Below are 21,443 nucleotides of genomic sequence, written 5' to 3'. Positions count from 1 at the left end.
TATATATATAAAAAATTTCGATGGTTTTGTTCGAACGCGAATCAGTTCAATACGGAGCGTCGGATCGAGGTGCTCTTTGTTGCGTTGGGTTCGTATAAGCCCAAGGAAGGTTCTTACGCCAAAAAGTGGCAAATTTGGCCACTCTGGAACCGATTCCGGAAAATCAGCAGATTGTATGGAAAAAGTTGCGTAAAATCAAATTTTGATCATAGGAGGCTGAACAAGGAAAAAGCTAAAAACGTCAACAAACGAAAAAAGGAAAAGACGAAGTTTTTTGGGTATTGCTTGTTTAATATATTCAATGATTATGGCTAAATTAGTTGATACTTTTTGTCAGTCTCAAATATTCTTTATTTTTTTTTGTTCTTACTAACAAAATGTGCATGATAGGTGTTTAGTAAAAGATTATAATAATAGTTGATAATTCTTTGGAAGAGTTATGTTTTAGTTAAGTACTGATAGTGAACCTTTATTTTTCCGATTTCCAAAAAAAGTGTTTTTAATCTAATCTAATCTAATCAGACCCTAGCGCAGCCAATCTTTCGAAGGGATCCTGGAGAGTGCTTTAGGTTAGATGACGCCTAGCACTCTTCTTGTCATTTATTAACATTTGTAGCGCGCCATTGCATCGGAATGCATTGTAACATCACAAGCGTTAATGCGGCCAGGCCTACTGCGTAAAGCCGTATCGCAGAGATGACTCGTAATTGGGTTGAGTTTGAGCACTGAGTGTTCGAACAACAACACAATTCTGAATTGACAGGGGAGGAAGAAGCGTTGGGACACACCACCATACGCTCCGAGATTTGGTTGTATTTGTTGGGAGCACCATGCTAAGAAGGTTTGGTACTCCGGGACCCTCTGGGATGGGACATTGTATTTCCACGAATGCCCTGGACACTATTTGCCGTGGTTATAGCGCCTTAACTCGCTCAATTTCCAAAAAAAAAGTGTTTTTAAGTAAAAAAAATCTTTTCAAAAACAAAATGACATCTGATAAATCTCTTAGATAAAAAAAAATTAATAGAAAAATGGCAACGCAGTGCACGCGATGAATAAAAAGATAGATTAAAAAAAAAAACTACATTATAACAAATACAGAACAGTAAACGAAAGTTGTGTCGAATTTTAGATAATTCCGACTCCGACCCAAGCTCTAGCTCCGAATAAAAATAACTAGCTCTCATTTTTAGCTTTGCACTTTTCAAAGTTTCTGCTGTTAAGACAATTTACACAATTGAAAACTTAAATGCCCTGCATGACAGCGATCCTCATTGATTCACCCCAGCTGGTTGACACTGAATTGGTTTATTTATCAGAAAATTTACGATTTCGTTGACAATTCGCATTCCAAAATGCCCAAAATTCACATACGTTTACGTGAAAAATCACCCACGAAAAATCGCATTAAAAATCTTAGCCATTTTCACCATCATCAATGAAAACAGAAACAACAACAAACCACTTGCAGCCGAAAATAGACAGGTGCAAAAGGGTGAGAGCGCGCGCGAGAGCGTGGTGGGTCAACACCTGCTAGCCCACGAAAGAAAAAGAAAGAAAAGGGGGTCTCGCATGGCGTATCGCATCGTCTTCTCCCAACCACCACCCACCCTCTTAAGCCGGTCTCGGGGTGGGCCCCACCACGTGTTGTATATATAGCACCGGTGGGACCATTAGCCAAACAGTACCGTCTCTGGTCTCGCTATCTCTGTACACCTCGCGCAGACAGGTGTTTGTGCACACAAATCGAACAGTGTTTTTTTTTTTCTTTTTTGGATTTTGTTTTTCTTTTTTCGGTGAAAAAGGATTCGTTTCCCTTGAACCGGAGAAGAGCAGCAGCGTGCAGAATGCGAATGGTACGTGAACAAGAGTGTGCTTGTGTGAAACTGTGTGAATAAAAGGATAAAAGGAGGGGCAAGGACAATTCAAGGAACGACGATTTTGGGGGAAAAGTGTTTGTGCGACAATTAGGGCACGTGTCTGTGATGAACTCTTTGCTCGGTACTCTTGGAGAAAACGAGGATTGTGTGCTAAATCGGAAGGACTATCAAAAAGAGATGAAATATCATCGGTGCAGCAGTGATTGACATCGTTAAAATTTTAACCTTGGATGCGAAGAAGACTTGGAACTGCGAGTGCTTTAGAAAAATCAACCGTTTTTCAGGTTGCCAATTATTGAAAACACGTCTTTTTTCGAGTATTCAAATATGGAAGAAATCATACCGCCTCCCCGTAACTAGATATTGAAAAATTGACCTCGGATACGGGGACAAAATTTACACCTTAGGATAAAGTTTCACGCAAATCGTAGAGAGGTCGACGCAACAGCTGTGTGAGTTGGCGGAGAATTATCCCTATATAATGTGAGATATTGCCAGTTTTCAACCTATCCTTGAATTGGGTATCAAACTCAATTAGATATGTTTGCATGAAATTATACATTTATCATATTTTATTTTTTCAAGATTCTACATAAAAACTCTTCTTATAATGCTTCAATATCAAGCTTTGCTTGAATATCAGTTTTTATTCAAAATAGAACAATTCTTCAGACTTCAGACTTCAGACAATGATTATTTTATGCATTTTTTATGAAACTTTGTGTTGACTTTTTCTTTGACAACAAGAGAGTCCACATTAATTTTGAGCTAAATGGGTAAACCCATTGATACCTGAAATTGCAGAGCATTAAATATAAAATGAGAATCTCACTTTACTGCCACCGCTGACCTAAGCGTTAGAAAATTTGGTTCTTTATACATTTTTCCAATTCATCCCATGCAAACTGCACCCTAGAGTATCAATGGGTAAATCTATCTTGAGAACGGATTATCTGAGCGATTTTTGGCGTCTTCAGCAAAGTTGTAGATGATGCTTTTGCCTTCTTAGAAAAATATATTTACAAAATGTACCCATTTTCAAATTCAACTTTTCACACAAAAAAATGGATTGCGCAATTATTCATTTTTGAAAAATCTTGTTTCTGATATGTTAAACTTTTAGATGACAAAAATGCCATGTTTTGAGCTAAAGGACAAGTGGGTCGGAATTAATATGAGAGTGTTGCCAATTTTCAAAAAAAATCTTAATTTTTGAGATACATGAAAAAAACATGTATTGATTATATTTTTAAGACGTGAAATTAAATTTGCAATCGAAAAGTACTCAATACAACATTCAATATCTTAAACCGTTTTCAATTTAAATCTACATTTTTTTTTTGATAACGTTGTTTTTTGCAAAAGCACAAGTAGGTCAACATTCATATGACAGTGTTGCCATGTTTAAAAAAATCTTAATTTTTGGGAAAGATTTTACAAATAAGAGTATTTTGATTATATTTTCATGTTTTCAATATGAGATTCAATATCTAAAACTTTTATTAATTTAAATCTACAACTTTTTTTCGATAACCTAGTTTTTTTGTTGATAAAATTGAAGAAAGGTCCAATGGTTGCTAAGCTACAGCATCCGAAAGAAAATCACACAAGGTAAAAGGGTTGCTCACCAAAATAGCGTTGATTTTTTAGTGTTGATAACTTAGCAAAAGTATGGTGAAATTTCCTAGCTTTCGAATAAAAATAATTTCAAAATTTACAAACTTACCTTAACATTTGCTTTGGTCGAAAATAAAAATTAAATAAATGAAAATCTTTTGACCTTTGCAGATCTTAAAAATTCGAATTCAATCCTGAGATATTCAACATATATTCAACATAACATCTATGAAAGAAGTTTTGATAACAAATATGCAGGGTATTTTAACCAATAGTGCACACCCTAATAGAGCCGACGAGCATTTTTCACAAGTTTTCAATATATTGGGATTATTTCATAACCATTTGCACAGAACCATGAAATCTGAACATTTTTGAGTATTTTTTTCATCATTTATGTGCATTTATGCAGAAATGTTGCCATTTGAAAATAAATAATTTTTTGCCTATTATAGACCCCAATTTCCTATGGTGGACCCGGGTCCATAATCCGATGGTGGAACCGAGTCCACTATGGGAAAACTGTTATTTTAATATCAAATTTAGCCGGTATTCGGTGTTTTGATGCATGGTGTGTGTCTTATGATAAATATAATGAATATAAAGGTCTTTCGCTCACTTTTCATTGTAAACATATATGTTTTATTACAAAATATGGCTTAAAACAACAGGGTAATTCTCCGCCAACTCACACAGCAGTTGCCCCGACCCCTCTTCGATTTGCGTGAAACTTTGTCCTAAGGGGTAACTTTTGTCCCTGATCACGAATCCGAGGTCCGTTTTTTGATACCTCGTGACGGAGGGGCGGTACGACCCCTTCCATTTTTGAACATGCGAAAAAAGAGGTGTTTTTCAATAATTTGCAGCCTGAAACGGTGATGAGATAGAAATTTGGTGTCAAAGGGACTTTTATGTAAAATTAGACGCCCGATTTGATGGCGTACTCAGAATTCGAAAAACGTATTTTCATCGAAAAACACTAAAAAGTTTTAAAATTCTCCCATTTTCCGTTACTCGACTGTAAAAATTTTGGAACATGTCATTTATGGGAAATTTAATGTACTTTTCGAATCTACATTGTCCCAGAAGGGTCATTTTTTCATTTAGAACAAAATTTTCATTTTAAAATTTCGTGTTTTTCTAACTTTGCAGGATTTTTTAGAGTGTAACAATGTTCTACAAAGTTGTAGAGCAGACAATTACAAAAATTTTGATATATAGACATAAGGAGTTTGCTTATAAACATCACGAGTTATCGCGATTTTACGAAAAAAAGTTTTGAAAAAGTTGGTCGTCATCGATCATGGCCGTTCATGGTCGCCCGCGACAGACACGGACGACGAAACAAAGGGGAACGCAAAAAGTAACTTTTTCAAAACTTTTTTTCGTAAAATCGCGATAACTCGTGATGTTTATAAGCAAACCCTTCATGTCTATATATCAAATTTTTTGTAATTGTCTGCTCTACAACTTTGTAGAACATTGTTACACTCTAAAAAATAATCCTGCAAAGTTAGAAAAAACACGAAATTTTAAAATGAAAAATTTTGTTCTAAATGAAAAAATGACCCTTCTGGGACAATGTAGATTCGAAAAGTACATTAAATTTCCCATAAAATGACATGTTCCAAAATTTTTACAGTCGAGTAACGGAAAATGGGAGAATTTTTAAAACTTTTTAGTGTTTTTTCGATGAAAATACGTTTTTCGGAATTCTGAGTACGCCATCAAATCGGGCGTCTAATTTTACATAAAAGTCCCTTTGACACCAAATTTCTATCTCATCACCGTTTCAGGCTGCAAATTATTGAAAAACACCTCTTTTTCGCATGTTCAAAATGGAAGGGGTCGTACCGCCCCTCCGTCACGAGATATTAAAAAACGGACCTCGGATTCGTGATCAGGGACAAAAGTTACCCCTTAGGACAAAGTTTCACGCAAATCGAAGAGGGGTCGGGGCAACTTTTCCCGATTTCGTGTGAGTTGGTAGAGAATTACCCAACATAAAAACCTAACAGACTTTTAAACACATTTTTTCCAAAAAAGATCAACTAAAACGTGTCAAAAATCAAATCAAACATATAATTGAAAAAAAATTAAGATGTAAAATTCTCCATATCAATTATTAATAAGTTCACCAAAATAAAACAATAAATTTGTCACAGTTGTTGAACCACGCATTTTAATTTTCTAAAAATAAATTATTGACTTATTATTATAAAATATCATTTCAAACATGACAGTTATGATGTTTCAGTTAAGTACAATAAATTATAGTATTGATTCATTGATAATTCTTACGGTTTCAGCAACTTTGATACTTTTAACATAAAAAAACTGTAATCATAATTGAACAAATATGCAATTAAGTTGATCAAAACAAGCATTTATTGTATGTTTAAGAAAAACTCTTAGAAAAATACACATTTTTCTTCATATTTGTAGGCTTATCAAGAAGTCCACTTTTGGAAAAGTTAAGATTTTTGTTTTGTGTTATTTCAGTAAAGTTCCATAAATTTACAATACTTCGACTTACTGGAGTGAAATAATCAGCCAAAAAAGATTGGATAGTTAAAGGAAATGAAATTCTGTTTTGTTGTGAAATTGCTAGTAGCCATGACTAATTAAGGTGTCGAACCTAAAAACACGTTTTTTGGTGAAAAGAAATTCAAATGTCAGTCAACATTGTTTTGAATAATGCTGAACGTGTCAATTAATAGATTTCTAAACGAATACCCGCTTTAAATTGCGATTTTATTGTATTTTTCATCAAATTAATGGATAACATACCCTATCACTTTAATGTTTGATAACAACGAAAAAAAAAGTCAAAACATGTTTGTACAAATTAAATTGAAAAATTGATAAATAAAGTTAAAAATAGCCAAATTATGCAACAAAATATGCGGAATGGTATGACCAATATTCTCTTCTCACCTCTTCTGAATTTACTTTCATTATACTTTTGCCAGCCAATTAAGAAAAAGAAAACATGTTGGGCAATTCAACATCGGAACTGGTACAAAAAAATCAGTTTGGGGTTTTCAGGGCACCATGGTGCCTCTGAGGATGCTTCTAGTAGCAGTTTTAATTAAATCTCGTGTAAACGCACTTAATCCGAGAATTGACTAGAACGAAATTTAATGTAAATTCCCTCCTTCTGAGCACGAGCCTGAAAATAAAGGAAAGCAATTTTAAATGCGTTTGAATTTCGATAAGTTTTTTAAACTTCACCATCCTTATCACACTTAAGTTAAAAGTCGTTTAAAAATATCAAAACCATTTTCTTAGATCATCATAAATAATTGATATAATTGAGCTTAAAACTCACTCATCAAACCACCACCCAAACTGCAACCAAACCATCACTCACCACGTTTATCTAACATCTGCTGCACCGTTTTCATTTCACCTCGCGTATAATAATTAGCCAATCTCCGTAACCCCATCGCAACCCATCGAACCGTCTTCAGCTCGCGCGCGTTCGCTCAAAGAGGGCAAGAAGAGAAAAGCTCATTGCATAAATTCATTATCTCCGAATCAGTTCAGCGATTTTGTTGTTTAACATTTTACACACCGGCAGCAGCAAACTTTTTTTTTTTTTTGAGTGCGAGGATTAATTGCCTTGTGCCATAAGACACAGCTCTGCTTCAGAGGAAAAACAAAAAAAAGAGCTTTTAAAGTCAGAGGACGCGTGGGGGAAGGATTATGCAGGCAGAGGTTGCCAGAGCATGCCAAGCTCAAAAGCTCAACTTACAAACTTTGTTGAGTGATGTTCACCCTCACCCCTCCTCGCCCAAAAGTGTTTGCTGGCGTTGCAATTGGTGTTATCAAATCGGGGCTGCTGTTTTGTGAACGAATCGCTAATGATAAGCAGGTGGGGTAAAGCGGGGGAGGGTGTGTTGTTGAGGAATTATGAATGGATCGAAAAACATCGTAATGAGAACGATGGTTGGCGTTGGTGCTGCTGCTGCCGGCTCTGTTAGTTGAGCTGAAAGATATTAATTGGATTGAAGATTTTATGCACGCAGCCGTTGTAAAGCAATGTAGCAAATGTTGTCCAAACATTGTCGGATGTTGTTGTTGATCTGACTGCTTGCTGCATCTGGGGGATGTTGATGTTTGCTGTAATGCTTAATTACTGACGGTTCAGTTGTGCGGATTACGCGTGTTGAATGATAACGATAACGCGGGCCAGGATTGCATTTGCAGAACGGCTGCTGCACTTTGTAATTATTTGCGTCCCGGGGGGTGTTAATTTCAGGGAAAACAAACCAGATTGATTGCAACTTATTATTCACACCGTGATGGCAGATAAATTGTTTGTCAGCTCGCAGTATTAGTTGAGAGAAGATCTTCCTGTATCGTAAACCAGAATGAATGGGGAATGCTGTTTTAGCCATGTGATTGTTCAATATTTTGTTTTAGTTTGCTGAATCCTTTATACCCACTAAAAAAAAATCCAATGTTGAGATTTGTTTATTATACATATCTAGTTAAATATTTTCATATTTTTTTCTATTTTATATGTCATCGTTGTCGTTGTCGCACGTCGTCGGACCTTCACAGATCCCCAACATTTGATTTCACACTTTTCATATGAGAGAAGTTTCAATCTGATCGTGATATCTTGACTCACCCTGAAGTGCGTCAACTGGCCAAAGGGATTTCAAGTCAGAACGCGTTTGACACACGTACATGCCCGACTACCGTAAACATATTTAATTATAGCTCGTGACTCCGGCAACCAAATTCAACCAAACTTCAGGACAATGTACAGAATGGTCAGCCAAACAAAACGTGTTTGTTATTGTTTACATTGCGTGTAGTAGTTTTTGTTTATTCATGGTCAAACATTGTAATGAGTTTTCTCGGAACGTCAAAAAGTGACGTGTGACTAGGTAACACGGCAACGTCGATGTGATAATCTTGTTTTATTTTTATTTTTCAAAGTAGAATTTTGCCCTGTTTTACAACCTGCAGCCATAATAATATTCCTGTTAGTTGTTTTTCATAGTTTTCCAATTACTTTTTTAATTTCAACATGTTTTAAAAATTTAGACATGAACTTTAATAAGTTTTAACATTAAAGGCGTCTTAGCCAACTATTTGCCAAAAATTTGGTATTTATAATATTGATGATTTGAGCCATCTTGAACAGCTTTTTTACATACATTGTTTGAAGCAAATCATGGAAATTTTACCAAACCAATCGATATTGTCATCTAATAGGAATAAATCAATATTAGTTTGACTCACGGCTTATTATTTATTTATTTTTTAAAGAATGTTCTGATTTCCAATGTTTCTACAGAACAAAAGGTTGATAAAATGAATAATAAAATAACTTTTTTTCAAATTGGCAGACCAAAAGTGATCTGAACTAAATATTCTCCTCCAATATAATCAATTTTGAAGTTTCAAACGATACTCCGCCTTAAAAATCAAGAGCAAATTTTTTTTCAAAAAATGAAAAAAATGCAGTGAAAGTAATGCAATCTGAAAGTGACTGAAAAACATTTTTTAACAGTGTTTTTTAAAGTTAACTACATTCCATCATATTTCGAAAATAAAAAAAATCAATTGAACTTATAGGAAACTTAATTTAAAGATTTTGTAGCTTTACTCTAGTCGTTTATAATTCAAATTTCAAGGTCAATTTTATGAATTTATGAAAAAATACAATGTCAACAACTTTAACGTCTTAAACCGACCTGTTGTTTCAAAATTCAAAAATTGTAAAAAGCTTTAAAAGTCTTTATTGGATTATAAACACACACTAAAGTATTGAACAACGTGATCTTAAAAGTTTACAATCGATTAAAAAATTAATTTGTATTTTTATTTATTTTTATTCTGGTCAATATTTTTGCCTCCTTATTTTTGGGAAATTCAAAAGGAAAATCTCGAAAAAAATTGCAAAGGACATTAGCACCAAAAAAAAAAAAAGAAAAACTTGTTTTAAAACTACCAATCTGGAACTACTTCAATGGGTAATCCTCCGCCAACTCACACAGTTCTTCGATTTGCGTGAAACTTTGTCCGTAACTTTTGTCCCTGATCACGAATCCGAGGTCCGTTTTTGATATCGCGACGGAGGGCGGTACGACCCTTCCATTTTTGAACATGCGAAAAAGAGGTGAATTTGCAGCCTGAAACGGTGATGAGCTAGAAATTTGGTGTCAAACGGATTTTGATGTAAAATTAGACGCCCGATTTGATGGCGTACTCAGAATTTCGAAAAAACGTATTTTTCATCGAAAAAAACACTTAAAAAGTTTTAAAAATTCTCCCATTTTCCATTACTTGACTGTAAAAATTTTTGGAACATGTCATTTTATGGAAAATTTAATGTACTTTTCGAATCTACATTGACCCAGAAGGGTCATTTTTTCATTTAGAACAAAAATTTTCATTTTAAAATTTCGTGTTTTTTCTAACTTTGCAGGGTTATTTTTTAGAGTGTAACAATGTTGTACAAAGTTGTAGAGCAGACAATTACAAAAATTTTGATATATAGACATAAGGGTTTTGCTTATAAATATCACGAGTTATTGCGATTTTACGAAAAAAAAGTTTAGAAAAAGTTGGTCGTCATCGATCATGGCCGTTCATGGTCACCCGCGATAGACACGGACGACGAAACAAAGAGAAACGCAAAAAGTTACTTTTTCAAAACTTTTTTTCGTAAAATCGCGATAACTCGTGATGTTTATAAGCAAACCACTCTAAAAAATAACCCTGCAAAGTTAGAAAAAACACGAAATTTTAAAATGAAAATTTTTGTTCTAAATGAAAAAATGACCCTTCTGGGTCAATGTAGATTCGAAAAGTACATTAAATTTCCCATAAAATGACATGTTCCAAAAATTTTTACAGTCGAGTAACGGAAAATGGGAGAATTTTGAAAACTTTTTTAGTGTTTTTTTCGATGAAAAATACGTTTTTTCGGAATTCTGAGTACGCCATCAAATCGGGCGTCTAATTTTACATAAAAGTCCTTTTGACACCAAATTTCTATCTCATCACCGTTTCAGGCTGCAAATTATTGAAAACACCTCTTTTTTCGCATGTTCAAAAATGGAAGGGGTCGTACCGCCCCTCCGTCACGAGATATCAAAAAACGAACCTCGGATTCGTGATCAGGGACAAAAGTTACCCCTTAGGACAAAGTTTCACGCAAATCGAAGAAGGGTCGGGGCAACTTTTCCCGATTTCGTGTGAGTTGGTAGAGAATTACCCCAATGTAAAAAAGTCATGAATACATTAACAAAAACATTCTACCTGTGCATCTTAAAAATGAATTAACATGAATTTCTTTAATTCTGTCGAATTAAGTACAGACCAGACTAGATTATCCGAAAATTTCATTTCGAATAATAAAATCTTCGGATAATCGAACCACGAAATATAAATTTTTAGTTGTCTTATTTATATAGTCGAGCTTAAGCTGACCCAAAAACTACACTTAAATGATTTAGAATTTTTAAATCCAAGATGGCGGCCAATATGGCGATGAAAACAAGTTGAAAAAATGCATTCTTCGATTTAATAGGTAATCAAATACTCAAATTTGACTAAATTGGGGTCGCAGTAATCGAATTCGATAATTTAAGTTAGAAAATGAAAAATGATAAAAAAAATTGTTGTGATTCGATTATCCGAAGCCTCATACAAACCATCAGATAATCAAACTTCGAATAATCGAAGCCTCGAGTCTGGAATGTACTTGTTTTAAAATTGATCTACCGAAAGAAATCCAACGCCGACAAGTAACATATTAGTGGCTGAATTGTTTTGTTTTCGTTAGATTGATCATTAAAACTTTTCGTTAACCTTCGACTTCGTTAGTATTATTTTGATTTATTTATTGAACTTCCAAAAACACTGTCTCTTTGTTGATTTTTTTTTGTCAAGTGTATTTGTTTTCAAAATTCTATAAATTCAAACAAGCATTCTCTCAAAAAATTTCTTGTCTGTTTCTGATGCTCTCGATTTTTTTCAATATTCAAAACGTCAAGTCATACATTTAGCAATGTTAGGATCTGGTCCTAATTCCATCCATTTCGAGGTTTTTTTACGCTTTGAAATACTTATTTTGCAAAAATTTCGATGGAAAATTGCTGCCTAATTCCTACTGAGCTTTTCGTTCCTTGATTTCAGTTGAAAACATCTTTGAGAAGCTGTAATTGAATGGTAAAGTGCTTATGTGCCAACATTGGGTGCTCGATGAAATAACAAATTAACAAAATTCGTAATCAAATGTGCATGTTTTTCCAAGTAACAATTCGGATTTTTAAATTATATTTGAAAAATTGAATGTTTCTGGTTAATTAAACTAAATTGTTGTTTAATTTAGTTAAAGTTGTAAAGACCGTACTTGATTATCCAAAACCCCGATTATCCGCAGATTCAATCAAAAGTTTTGTATAGAGATTATTTTTGATTTTCCGAAGTGAAATTTCAACGAGGAATTCTGAGAATCGAGTTTGGACTGTACTAAAGATTATTTATTTAAATAATATCTCAAATCTTAGTACTGCGAATTATTGAAAGAGCATTTTCACCTAAAAGTGTTAATAATTGAACCATCGATCATTTGCCACAAATTAATGCCGTTCTTCTACAACAATTACATCATTTCCACTGCGGAAGAAGCACCTCGTAATTATCTTTCCAACAGCACCGTTATCGACTGTGGCCATAAATCCTGCCATAATGATTGCATTTTTATGACTCCCGCCACTATTTTTTTCTCGCTCCCAGCCATTAATTGCAACAAATTGCTTTTTCTCTCTCTCCCTTTGCAGTTTATTGTCCCCTGCTGCCTAGCCCTGCTGGTGGCCACCGTTGCCACTGCTGAGGGCGAAGGCAGCGCGGCGGAACAGAACGTCGCCGCCTCAAACCACCCCGCGTCCGAACAGAGAAGCGTAGAAGCTGAGCCCCAGCCGAAGGAGGTCGAGAAGCGCCACGTGTCGCACGCGGACTGGAGTGCCGTGCCGGTGCACGAAGAGTCCGACGAGGCCGCCAGCAACTACCAGCCGCACTACCCGTCGGCGCAGCACCTCCAGCAGCAATCCCAGCAGCCCCAGGTGCCGGCCTATCACTATCAGCCGCCGCAGCAGCAGCAACAACACCAGCAGCCGCAGTATCACTACCAGCAGCACCAGTACCATGCCCACCAGCAGCATCAGCAGCAACCTCAGATGTACCTGGTCCAGCAGCATCAACCCCAGTACCACCATCAACCTCAGCTGCAGCAACAACATCAACCTCAGTACCACCAGCAGCAACCTCAACAGCATCACCACCACGAGGAGCACATCAAGACGGTGACGATCGAGAAGAAGGTCCCGGTGCCGTACACCGTTGAGAAGCACGTGCCGTACACCGTGGAGAAGAAGGTTCCATACGAGGTCAAGTACGACATTCCGAAGCCGTACATCGTCGAGAAGAAGGTCCCGTACACCGTGAAGGAGTACGTCAAGGTCAAGCACTACGTGCCGGAGCCCTACACCGTCTACAAGAAGGTCCCCTATGAGGTTAAGGTCCCCGTTGACAAGCCGTACAAGGTTGAAGTTGCCGTGCCAAAGCCATACATCGTCGAGAAGAAGGTCCCGTACGAAGTGAAGGTGCCCGTGCCAGTGCCGTACACTGTTGAGAAGAAGGTAAGTCATGAAAGGCTTTCTACTGCTAATGATAATTTAAACAAATTCGTTCTTCTCTACCCACAGGTTCCATATGAGGTCAAGTACGAGGTGGCTGTGCCGAAGCCATACACTGTCTACAAGAAGGTCCCATTCGAGGTTAAGGCAAGTATCATTGGTCATTAATCATGTAAGGTCGAAAAACTAAAGGTCGAATTGTCAAATATAGGTCCCCGTCGACAAGCCCTACAAGGTCGAGGTCGCCAAGCCCTACCCTGTGGAGGTCAAGAAGCCTTACCCAGTCGTGGTCGAGAAGAAGGTGCCGTACGAGGTGAAGGTCCCTGTCGATAAGCCGTACAACGTGGAGGTGCCCCGCCCGTACAAGGTCGAAGTTAAGGTCCCGGTGCCGTCGCCGTACACCGTCGAGAAGAAGGTCCCTTACACCGGTGAGTTACGAGTTGAGCAATAGGTTACCTCATACTAACCCCCACTTCCCCCCTCCAAACAGTGGAAAAGGCCGTGCCGTACACGGTGAAGGTTCCAGTCGATCGTCCCTACCCGGTGTACAAGGAGGTCAAGTTCACCGTCACCAAGGAGGTGCCCGTCCCGGTCAAGGAGAAGGTGTACGTCCCGGTGCATGTTGAGCACAAGGCTCAGCACCAGCAGCAGCAGCAGCAACAGCACCACGCTCACCACGAGCCCCAGTACCTGCAGACCGAGGTCCAGGAGCAGGCCGTTGAGCCGGAACAGCAGCACTACCAGCAGGAAGAGGGCCAGCAGCAACAACACCAGCAGTACCAGGAGCACTACGGCCAGCAATAGATAGAACCCAATTTAGGTTAAAAATCTCCAAAGAAGTATGCTTCCCCAAATGACCTGGACCTGGCCTTGCTGATGTTCAGCACTGGCGCTGTTTGTGATAACGGTGGATATTGATAGCAAAAACAAAAACATAGTATTAAAGTCCCGTTTTTGCCCAGAGACGATGACGGCGACACACGCTCGAGGACTGAATACTCGAAAATGCTGAAGCTTTAAGGAAGATCCACTTCGCCACACTCAACCACAAGCACCACCAGGTCAAACAACACCTCCTAACCCCCAACCCTCCACTCGTTGAAGTTAGTTACGAAAGATGTTCTTAAAGTTCAGCTTTTTCTAGTCGAATAAAAAAGTCAATTTTTGTTACGTTTGTAGAAAGAAAAAAGCTTTTGTGCGCGAGTTGTTTTTTTAGTATAATGTAATTTGATTGAAATACACTGATTTGTGAAAATGAATTGCTTTTTGGGACTTTTTGTTTTCTTTGTTGTGCGCTTCGAATCACCCTTGTTCGGTGCCAAATTACGTGTGTCCTCTGTCAATTGCAGGCACGTAGCCAAGGGGAAGTCGGTACATGGGTAAAGTGAATTTGGGTCAAAATATCAAAAAAGTCACTCTTTCAAATTATATATATATATAAAAAAAAACAATTTCAAACAAACACTAGCATGACTTATTTTAAAAGAGTAAAGAGCGCGTTTTTTTAATGTTTCGAGGATCAAAAATCATTGAAACGTCAATAAATTAATAGTGTTTTGCCATCGGGATGATGTTAGCCATCCATTACAATTAAAATTGCTTTAAGCTTTTCATAAAAAATACGTATCTTTCCTGTATTCTTTTGTATGCAATGTTTCTTGAAAAAAATACTCAACATTATAGTTATTCCAAATTATCGTGAATTTGTTTTTTATAAATTTCGATATAATTCAATTCAATTCAATTCGGTTTTATTTGTGAATAATCCAAGTTACAATGAGTTCATTTAGGTATATAACAGAGTTTTGGTGTTCCTTTCAGCTGTGTTTTACATCGTAATTCAATCGAAAAATTATTACTTATAACTATGGAATTGACAAGAGTAAGAAAAAGTTTTCAAAAAACTTACAGAAAGTGCAATGGGAAAAGGATAGATAAAGAGAAAGCTTAAAACTAGATCACAGACAAAAATAATCAATTATAGATGTGCTTGATCATCAGCTCCCCGAGGGCCAGAAATTGCTCCGCCTTGTTACGGCAGCTCCGAAACCGCGTCATCATCTCCCCCGCGAGAGCAAAGAACTCCGGCAGAGTAAAGAGATCTTCCCGGTGACTCCTTGCTGGGCCGCATCGCCGCTACCGGCAGCGACCACGCTGGCAAACGAACGCCCCCATCCAGGAGGGATCGCTGGGTTGTCCGCTGGAACCGTAGGCTGTCCAGCTGCAGGAACGGCTGCGCTCGTACTTCGCTGAGGAGGGTGGGCTTTCTTCTTCCTCTTTTCCTGCTCCTCGAGGTAGGCCTAGCGCGCGACGCATCCGCGGTAATTGCCGGTATGGTTGCCGTCACAGTTCGCGCACTTTACGCGCGGCTTGGTTTGTTCTGCCTTGTCCCCAAGTCCGCCTTTCGTGGCAGTGCGCACGCCTCCGAGAGGTGTGACTCACCGCACTTCACGCAGCGGGGCCGGAGGTTGCAGTTCCGCGAGCCGTGGCCGAATTTCTGGCAACGGTGGCATTGCGCTACGTCCGTCGGGTTCTTGGAGTAAAACCGCCAGTTTACCCAAAAACCGTCCAATGTTTTAGTCCGCCGCAGGTCTTGGATCTTGACGGTGCCGCGGTCGAAGTACAACAGGTACAGAGTGTGCACACCCGTGACCGTTGTCTTGCGCGAGAGCACTTTAATCTCCCGCGGTTTTATTCCGGCGTTCGAGAGTTGTCGCTTCAGGTCGGCGATTGGACGGTCTTGGTAACCCTGCAAGACGACCTTAACAGGGGGCTTCTCTGGGTCGTATGTGTAGAAGTTGAAGTTGCTACGCTTCAGTTCTTCAAGCACCAGGTCGAAATCTTTTTTGCTCAGTGTAATCACTTGCACTGCCGACTTACCGATTTTCAGACAATATCCGAGGCCTTCCAGCAACTCGTCAACATCGTCCGCCAACGTGTCCAAAACAAAAATTGGAGGTGGTCTACGTCTACGTCTACGCTGGAGAGTTGTTCTTTTTTGACGTCGGCACTTTTTTCCGTGCACGACGATCGTCGTCGGTAGTGCTGCTAGCGTCGGTGTTGTTGTTGTTGTTTTCTTCATCGTCGCTCAGCATCTGGAACTCGTTCCTGATGGGGATGTTGGCGGATGTTGATGTGCCACTGGTCGTGGCACCGGAGGTACCGGAACGGGTTCGCACTGGTGATCTCGGAACATATCCGGGATGTAGTAACTTTTGTCGATTCCTTCTGCGCTCACTCTCCCTGCGCGATGGCGGTCGACACGGCGTTGGTTTGTTTACCTTTTTGCACACGGCCGGTAGACGAACTTCGCGGGTTTTTCGAGGCCGCACTCGAACTGCCACGGCCACGGCCGGCCCTTGGCATGCTGGTGGAGCAAACTCGCGGCTAATCACGGTAAATTACGGCGAAAATTTTCGAAAAAACGATGGAGCACTGAGCACTTGACTGCTGCTTGCACTCGTGCGTACACGGAGGAAATTTCGATATAAATAATACATTTTATACCCAAAATGTTCCAAAAATTCATATTTCCAAAAAATCTATAATAATAGTCTATAATAATAGCACCGAAATGGATTCTGAAAAGTTGAACTTTTTAGCACCTGTTTGGAAAAGTTCTACTTTTATTTTTTTTTATAAACGATTCATTGACTAAATGCATTTGCCCTATAATTCTGTTCAAAGCATGTTTTTCGGAAATGCAAAAAACGTAATATGGAACTCGTTGCAAAACTTGATTTTTCCTTCACTCGTACGACTCGTGCTGAAAATGTCCTCTTTGTGCAACTTATTTCATAAACTACTTTTAAAACTTTTAATTAAATTTACGTTTTTCAAATAAAAACAATAAATTTAAATTTAATGCAATCGGGAATTCTGGAATTAAAAATACGTTTTTTCGAAAATAATACTCAAAATTTTGTTTGTAGAATGTATCAACGTGATTTATGGGTGGGCTCTCTATATATATTTAGAAACGAAATTTAAGGCGTGCAAATTTTGATTTATTGAACTGCTTTTCAAATATTCGACTCATATTTTCGCGATTTTTTTCTACTTTATATTTTTTCATTTTATTTAATTTTAGCAATCTTGTCCAGCCAAAATGATTAAAAATCGAATTTTAAGCGACATTTTGCCAAGTAAAATTTAATACACTTTTAAAAACTTAGTTAAAAATCAATAGGCAAAAATAATTAAATCTGTAACGGAATCTACAAAATTTGATTCAAACGGAACAGAAAACAAAACAAAAGTATTTTTTTTTAACTTCCACGGAAACCATCCACCCAAAAAAATCAAATATCGTGAAAATTAAACAGGACTAAGAAAAATCTAAAATGTTCTTAAAAGGTGATTTTATAGATCAAATCATCAAATCAAATGAAAAGCATCAATTAATCTTGAATAAACCAAGCTTGAAGCTTTAAATTTCTCGTAAAATTATTCTTTTCAAATGAAATAGTAGTGAAATTGTTATTACATCGAATGAAAATATTGCCAAATTTAGTTAGTTTCCTAAAAAACTGATAAATATAGATACTCTAAATCTCTTCTCTAAAGAAACTATTTTTTTTATTCTAAATTATTATTGCCTGTCCCTCGAGTCAATAACATATAGACTCAGGGAAGAGACTGTTTCTACTAAATGTTACTTTTACATGAATGTTTGCTTTTAAATAATTTCTGAAAATGAATAAATTCATTTCAAAAGAATTATTTAAAAATCAATCTTTCAAAAACTTATCATAATTTACTTGTTCGGTCAATTTTATCAAGTTTTGAGTGAAAAAAATTGTATCTAAAATTATATTTTTGTAATTAAAACTTTTTGTTATAAGAAGAACTACGATCCAATGATTAATGATATCATCCTTGTGATAACTCGATGATTCCAAGAATATGTATTCGCAGCATTTACTTCTCAGTAAATGCATTTCAATTAAAAACTTATAAAATTTACTTAAAAAGACTTTATGGATGCAATATTTATTATGTTGTTATTTCAATGAATTGATTAAATAAAATTGATAAATTTCGCGGTATTTCACGGAAATCTTCAAATTTCACAAATTTCACGCTGTCCGCGAAATCGTGAAAATTCACTAACCCTAAATATGGGTATCAAATGATTGTGAAAAGACAAACATTTTTATAAAACTGCGTAGTTTTGAAAAAAATGACAAAACATATGTTATCAACTATTATTGCATCAAATGATCGAGGATTTTCCATAACTTTGAAAGTTATTATAGTTTTTTTTCTAAATATCCACACAGAGAAAAAATGATGGTAATATTCATCAGGAAATAGTGACATATTTTGCGTAAAAAAAAAGAAAATGATAAGTTTTACCCCAGAAAATGATGATTTTTCATCAGTTTTTGAGGTAAAAAAGAGGTAATATTCAACCTATCAAATTTTCAATATTCCAAAATTCATTTTTTTTTCTTTGCAGAATGCCCACAAAACTACGAACAAATAACACTCAAAGTAAGAGTTATTACAATATTGGTATAAAATGATTGGGATTTTTTCCTACATTTTAACAGTCATATTTTTTTAAATACTCCAAATATACCAAAATAACGTTTTTTCGCAAAAAAATACTCAAAATTAAAGTTTTGTACATAATCCATAAATGATTGAAAATTTTGTCATACATTTCAATAGAAGCAATACATTTGTTTGAAAATTCTCATAACTCAAATAGTACTACGCAGTTTTGGAGAAAAGGAACTCAGACATCAACTTTTTTCAATTAAATCATCACGATGGTTTTTTTACCCTCGAAAGTTATAATACTTTCTATGAAAATACTTAATTTTTAAACAAAACTAAGACATTTTAAATGAAGAGGTTTTTTCCTTAATTTCGAAACTAATAAAACATATTTTTGGAAATACTCAACATTTTCTCAAAATATGTATTTTCAATTTGAATATTGTTTTGAAGTACTTTTTTTCGATTTCCAAATTGTACAATTACTATCGAAATAATTTGATACCCATACTGCAAAAATAAAACTTTGCGTATTTTCAAGAGTTGTAAAAAAGTTCTTAAAGTATTCTCCATATGTGGTACCGTCATCAGGGGTGACATTTGGTCTGGGGGGTGAGATTGGGTCATACAAAAATACAGAAATTTGTATGACCCAATCTCACCTCCAGACCCAATGCCAAATACGGACTTACGACTCCGACTTTAACTTCAAAGCTCTCCAAACCCGACTTTATCGACTCCGACTCAACAAACATGTTTGAATCATTTCATTTTAGTTACATTGCTTAATGGCTCATGTAATAGTCCACATCGTCCACTCCAAACCCCTCGCAACTGCCCTGCCCCAAATTGAAAAATTGACCCAACTTTGACCTCGACCTCCTCGTCCGCCCCTCGTTGTGGTCTGGTGCCAGCAAATATCAATTCCTGGGGCAGATATCAAATTGGATTGAAAATTTGTTGTTTTCCTTGGCGCAACCCTTGTCCATCACCTTCGATTTTTCCAGATAGGCAATCTTCTTCTTTCCAGTTTCCGGATTGCCCTGCTCAATTCTCCTCCCCAAAAATGCTCTGCCTGGCAAACCCTTTCTCATCTGGTTCTGGATTTCTGACAGCCAATGTGAGTAAGGAAAGATAAATCTACGCCCTCTAGTGATAAGACAAACAGACACAACACACACCAAACGGTTCCACAGAAGATGCCCTTCCTGGTTAAGGGACCGGAAAGGAGATTTGGGTGCAGCAGACTGGATTGGCCCCAAAATGGTCCCGGGGTGTGTTTTGTTGGCAAATCTTATCCGACTATAATTTATGGAGATCAGAACCGGAGCAAACGGAATCGGAATCGGTTCTAGGCTGTTGACTGAATGTTGGACGCTTTGGACTGATGGATTGTTGGATCACAATTGTTTGTTCGATGCGATGGTTGGCAAACATTTGAAAACGGAAATATTCGACATCGTGTTTGGATTGATGGAAAGAAGATTGGATGGTGCGATTGAATGTTGATTAAAATTTCTAAAAGAATTGGTACTAAAGTGGCACGCAAGATAAATAAATTCACATGCTGTCCAACCCGTAGCATAAACAATGACAACTTCACCACAAACCATGATTTTGGCTTAACCAAAACAGTTAAAAGCGATTTTGTATGAGACAAGAAGAATAGGAATTATATGAATCAAGTGGACTGCATCCAAAGTTTAATGAGTCGGATGCAAGGCTTGTCAAAGGTACTAAAATGTACATCCGATTTGATGGCGTACAACTTCAAAACACGTCAATAACATTTAAATATAGTCTTGAACGCTCTACCATTTCCAGACACTCAACTTTAAAGTACATAAAAAAAGTATCTGCAACAACAAAAATATGTCTTGGTTTTTTTTCAAGTCTTTTTTTGCAACGTAACAGGATTGTTCCTTAAACAAAGTTGTAAAGCAGAACATTTACAAAAATGTGTTTTTTAGATAATATAATCTGTTACCAACGTTAACAAATTATCGTCATTTCGACGCTGTCGTGCTATCTTGTCGCACGTTGGGTTTTGACGTTCCAAGAAAAACGTGTTTTAATGTTTTAAATTTAAAAAAAAAATTGGACACAATGTACAGTATGTAAAAAAAGTATTTACACCCCTTGGGCACTATGCACATTTTGTGATGAAACATGTAACAATTTAAAGTTTGACAGAAACCCGAGCCCCGGGCAGACGGTAATAACAAAATTCATGCCATTTCAATAACAAATACTGTTAAAATAACAGAAAGTGTTATGGAATATTCTTGAAAAATCAATAATTGCATAAGGGTTTAATAACGGTTAATGTTATCATAACAAAATTTGTTATTGGTCAGATATAGAAGGAAAGCCAAAACAACTTTGGAATAACATTTTTGTTATGGAAGAATACCTCTAAGTCTTATTGAGATGATCGGATTAGTTGTTAAAATGACAAAAATAATAACAAAGATTTGTTCAAAGAATAACAAAAATGTTATTAGTCTGTTATTATATATATGTCGGCCCCAAGCAGACGGAAATAACTTGGGAATAACATTTTTTGTTGTTTGAAGATTTGAAGGCCAATAACATTTTAAGTTATTTAGAACAAGATTTGTTATTCACCGTTATGATTTTTTTTGTTATTGGATTGTTATTGCTATAACAGACTAACAACATTTTTTGTTATTTTTCGAACAAATCTTTGTTATTATTTTTTGTTATTTTAACAACTAATCCGATCATCCCAATAACATTTGGAGGTATTCTTCCA

General features: G+C 36.7%; 1 protein-coding gene across 1 annotated transcript; it reads left to right on the top strand.

Annotated features, from left to right (window-relative positions):
* The first annotated feature begins 1,701 nt into the window (after positions 1-1,701).
* Positions 1,702-14,417, top strand: LOC6033733 (extensin-3). Its single transcript, XM_038258372.1, has 5 exons — positions 1,702-1,856; positions 12,308-13,165; positions 13,232-13,309; positions 13,374-13,590; positions 13,653-14,417. The coding sequence occupies exons 1-5, from the start codon at positions 1,848-1,850 to the stop codon at positions 13,964-13,966; spliced, it is 1,476 nt and encodes a 491-aa protein (XP_038114300.1). The 5' UTR covers positions 1,702-1,847; the 3' UTR covers positions 13,967-14,417.
* Positions 14,418-21,443: the final 7,026 nt, after the last annotated feature.

Source organism: Culex quinquefasciatus, chromosome 2 (assembly GCF_015732765.1).
Source record: "Culex quinquefasciatus strain JHB chromosome 2, VPISU_Cqui_1.0_pri_paternal, whole genome shotgun sequence".
Lineage (NCBI taxonomy): Eukaryota > Metazoa > Arthropoda > Insecta > Diptera > Culicidae > Culex > Culex quinquefasciatus.
The sequence above is the reverse complement of the archived record's forward strand: the minus strand, read 5'-3'. Positions and strand labels throughout refer to the sequence as shown.

Bases quoted from the DNA above. Each gene is read 5' to 3' on its own strand.
- LOC6033733 (XM_038258372.1), top strand. The intron at 13,166-13,231 runs GTAAGTCATGAA...CTCTACCCACAG, and splicing joins CGTACACTGTTGAGAAGAAG to GTTCCATATGAGGTCAAGTA. The intron at 13,310-13,373 runs GCAAGTATCATT...TGTCAAATATAG, and splicing joins AGGTCCCATTCGAGGTTAAG to GTCCCCGTCGACAAGCCCTA.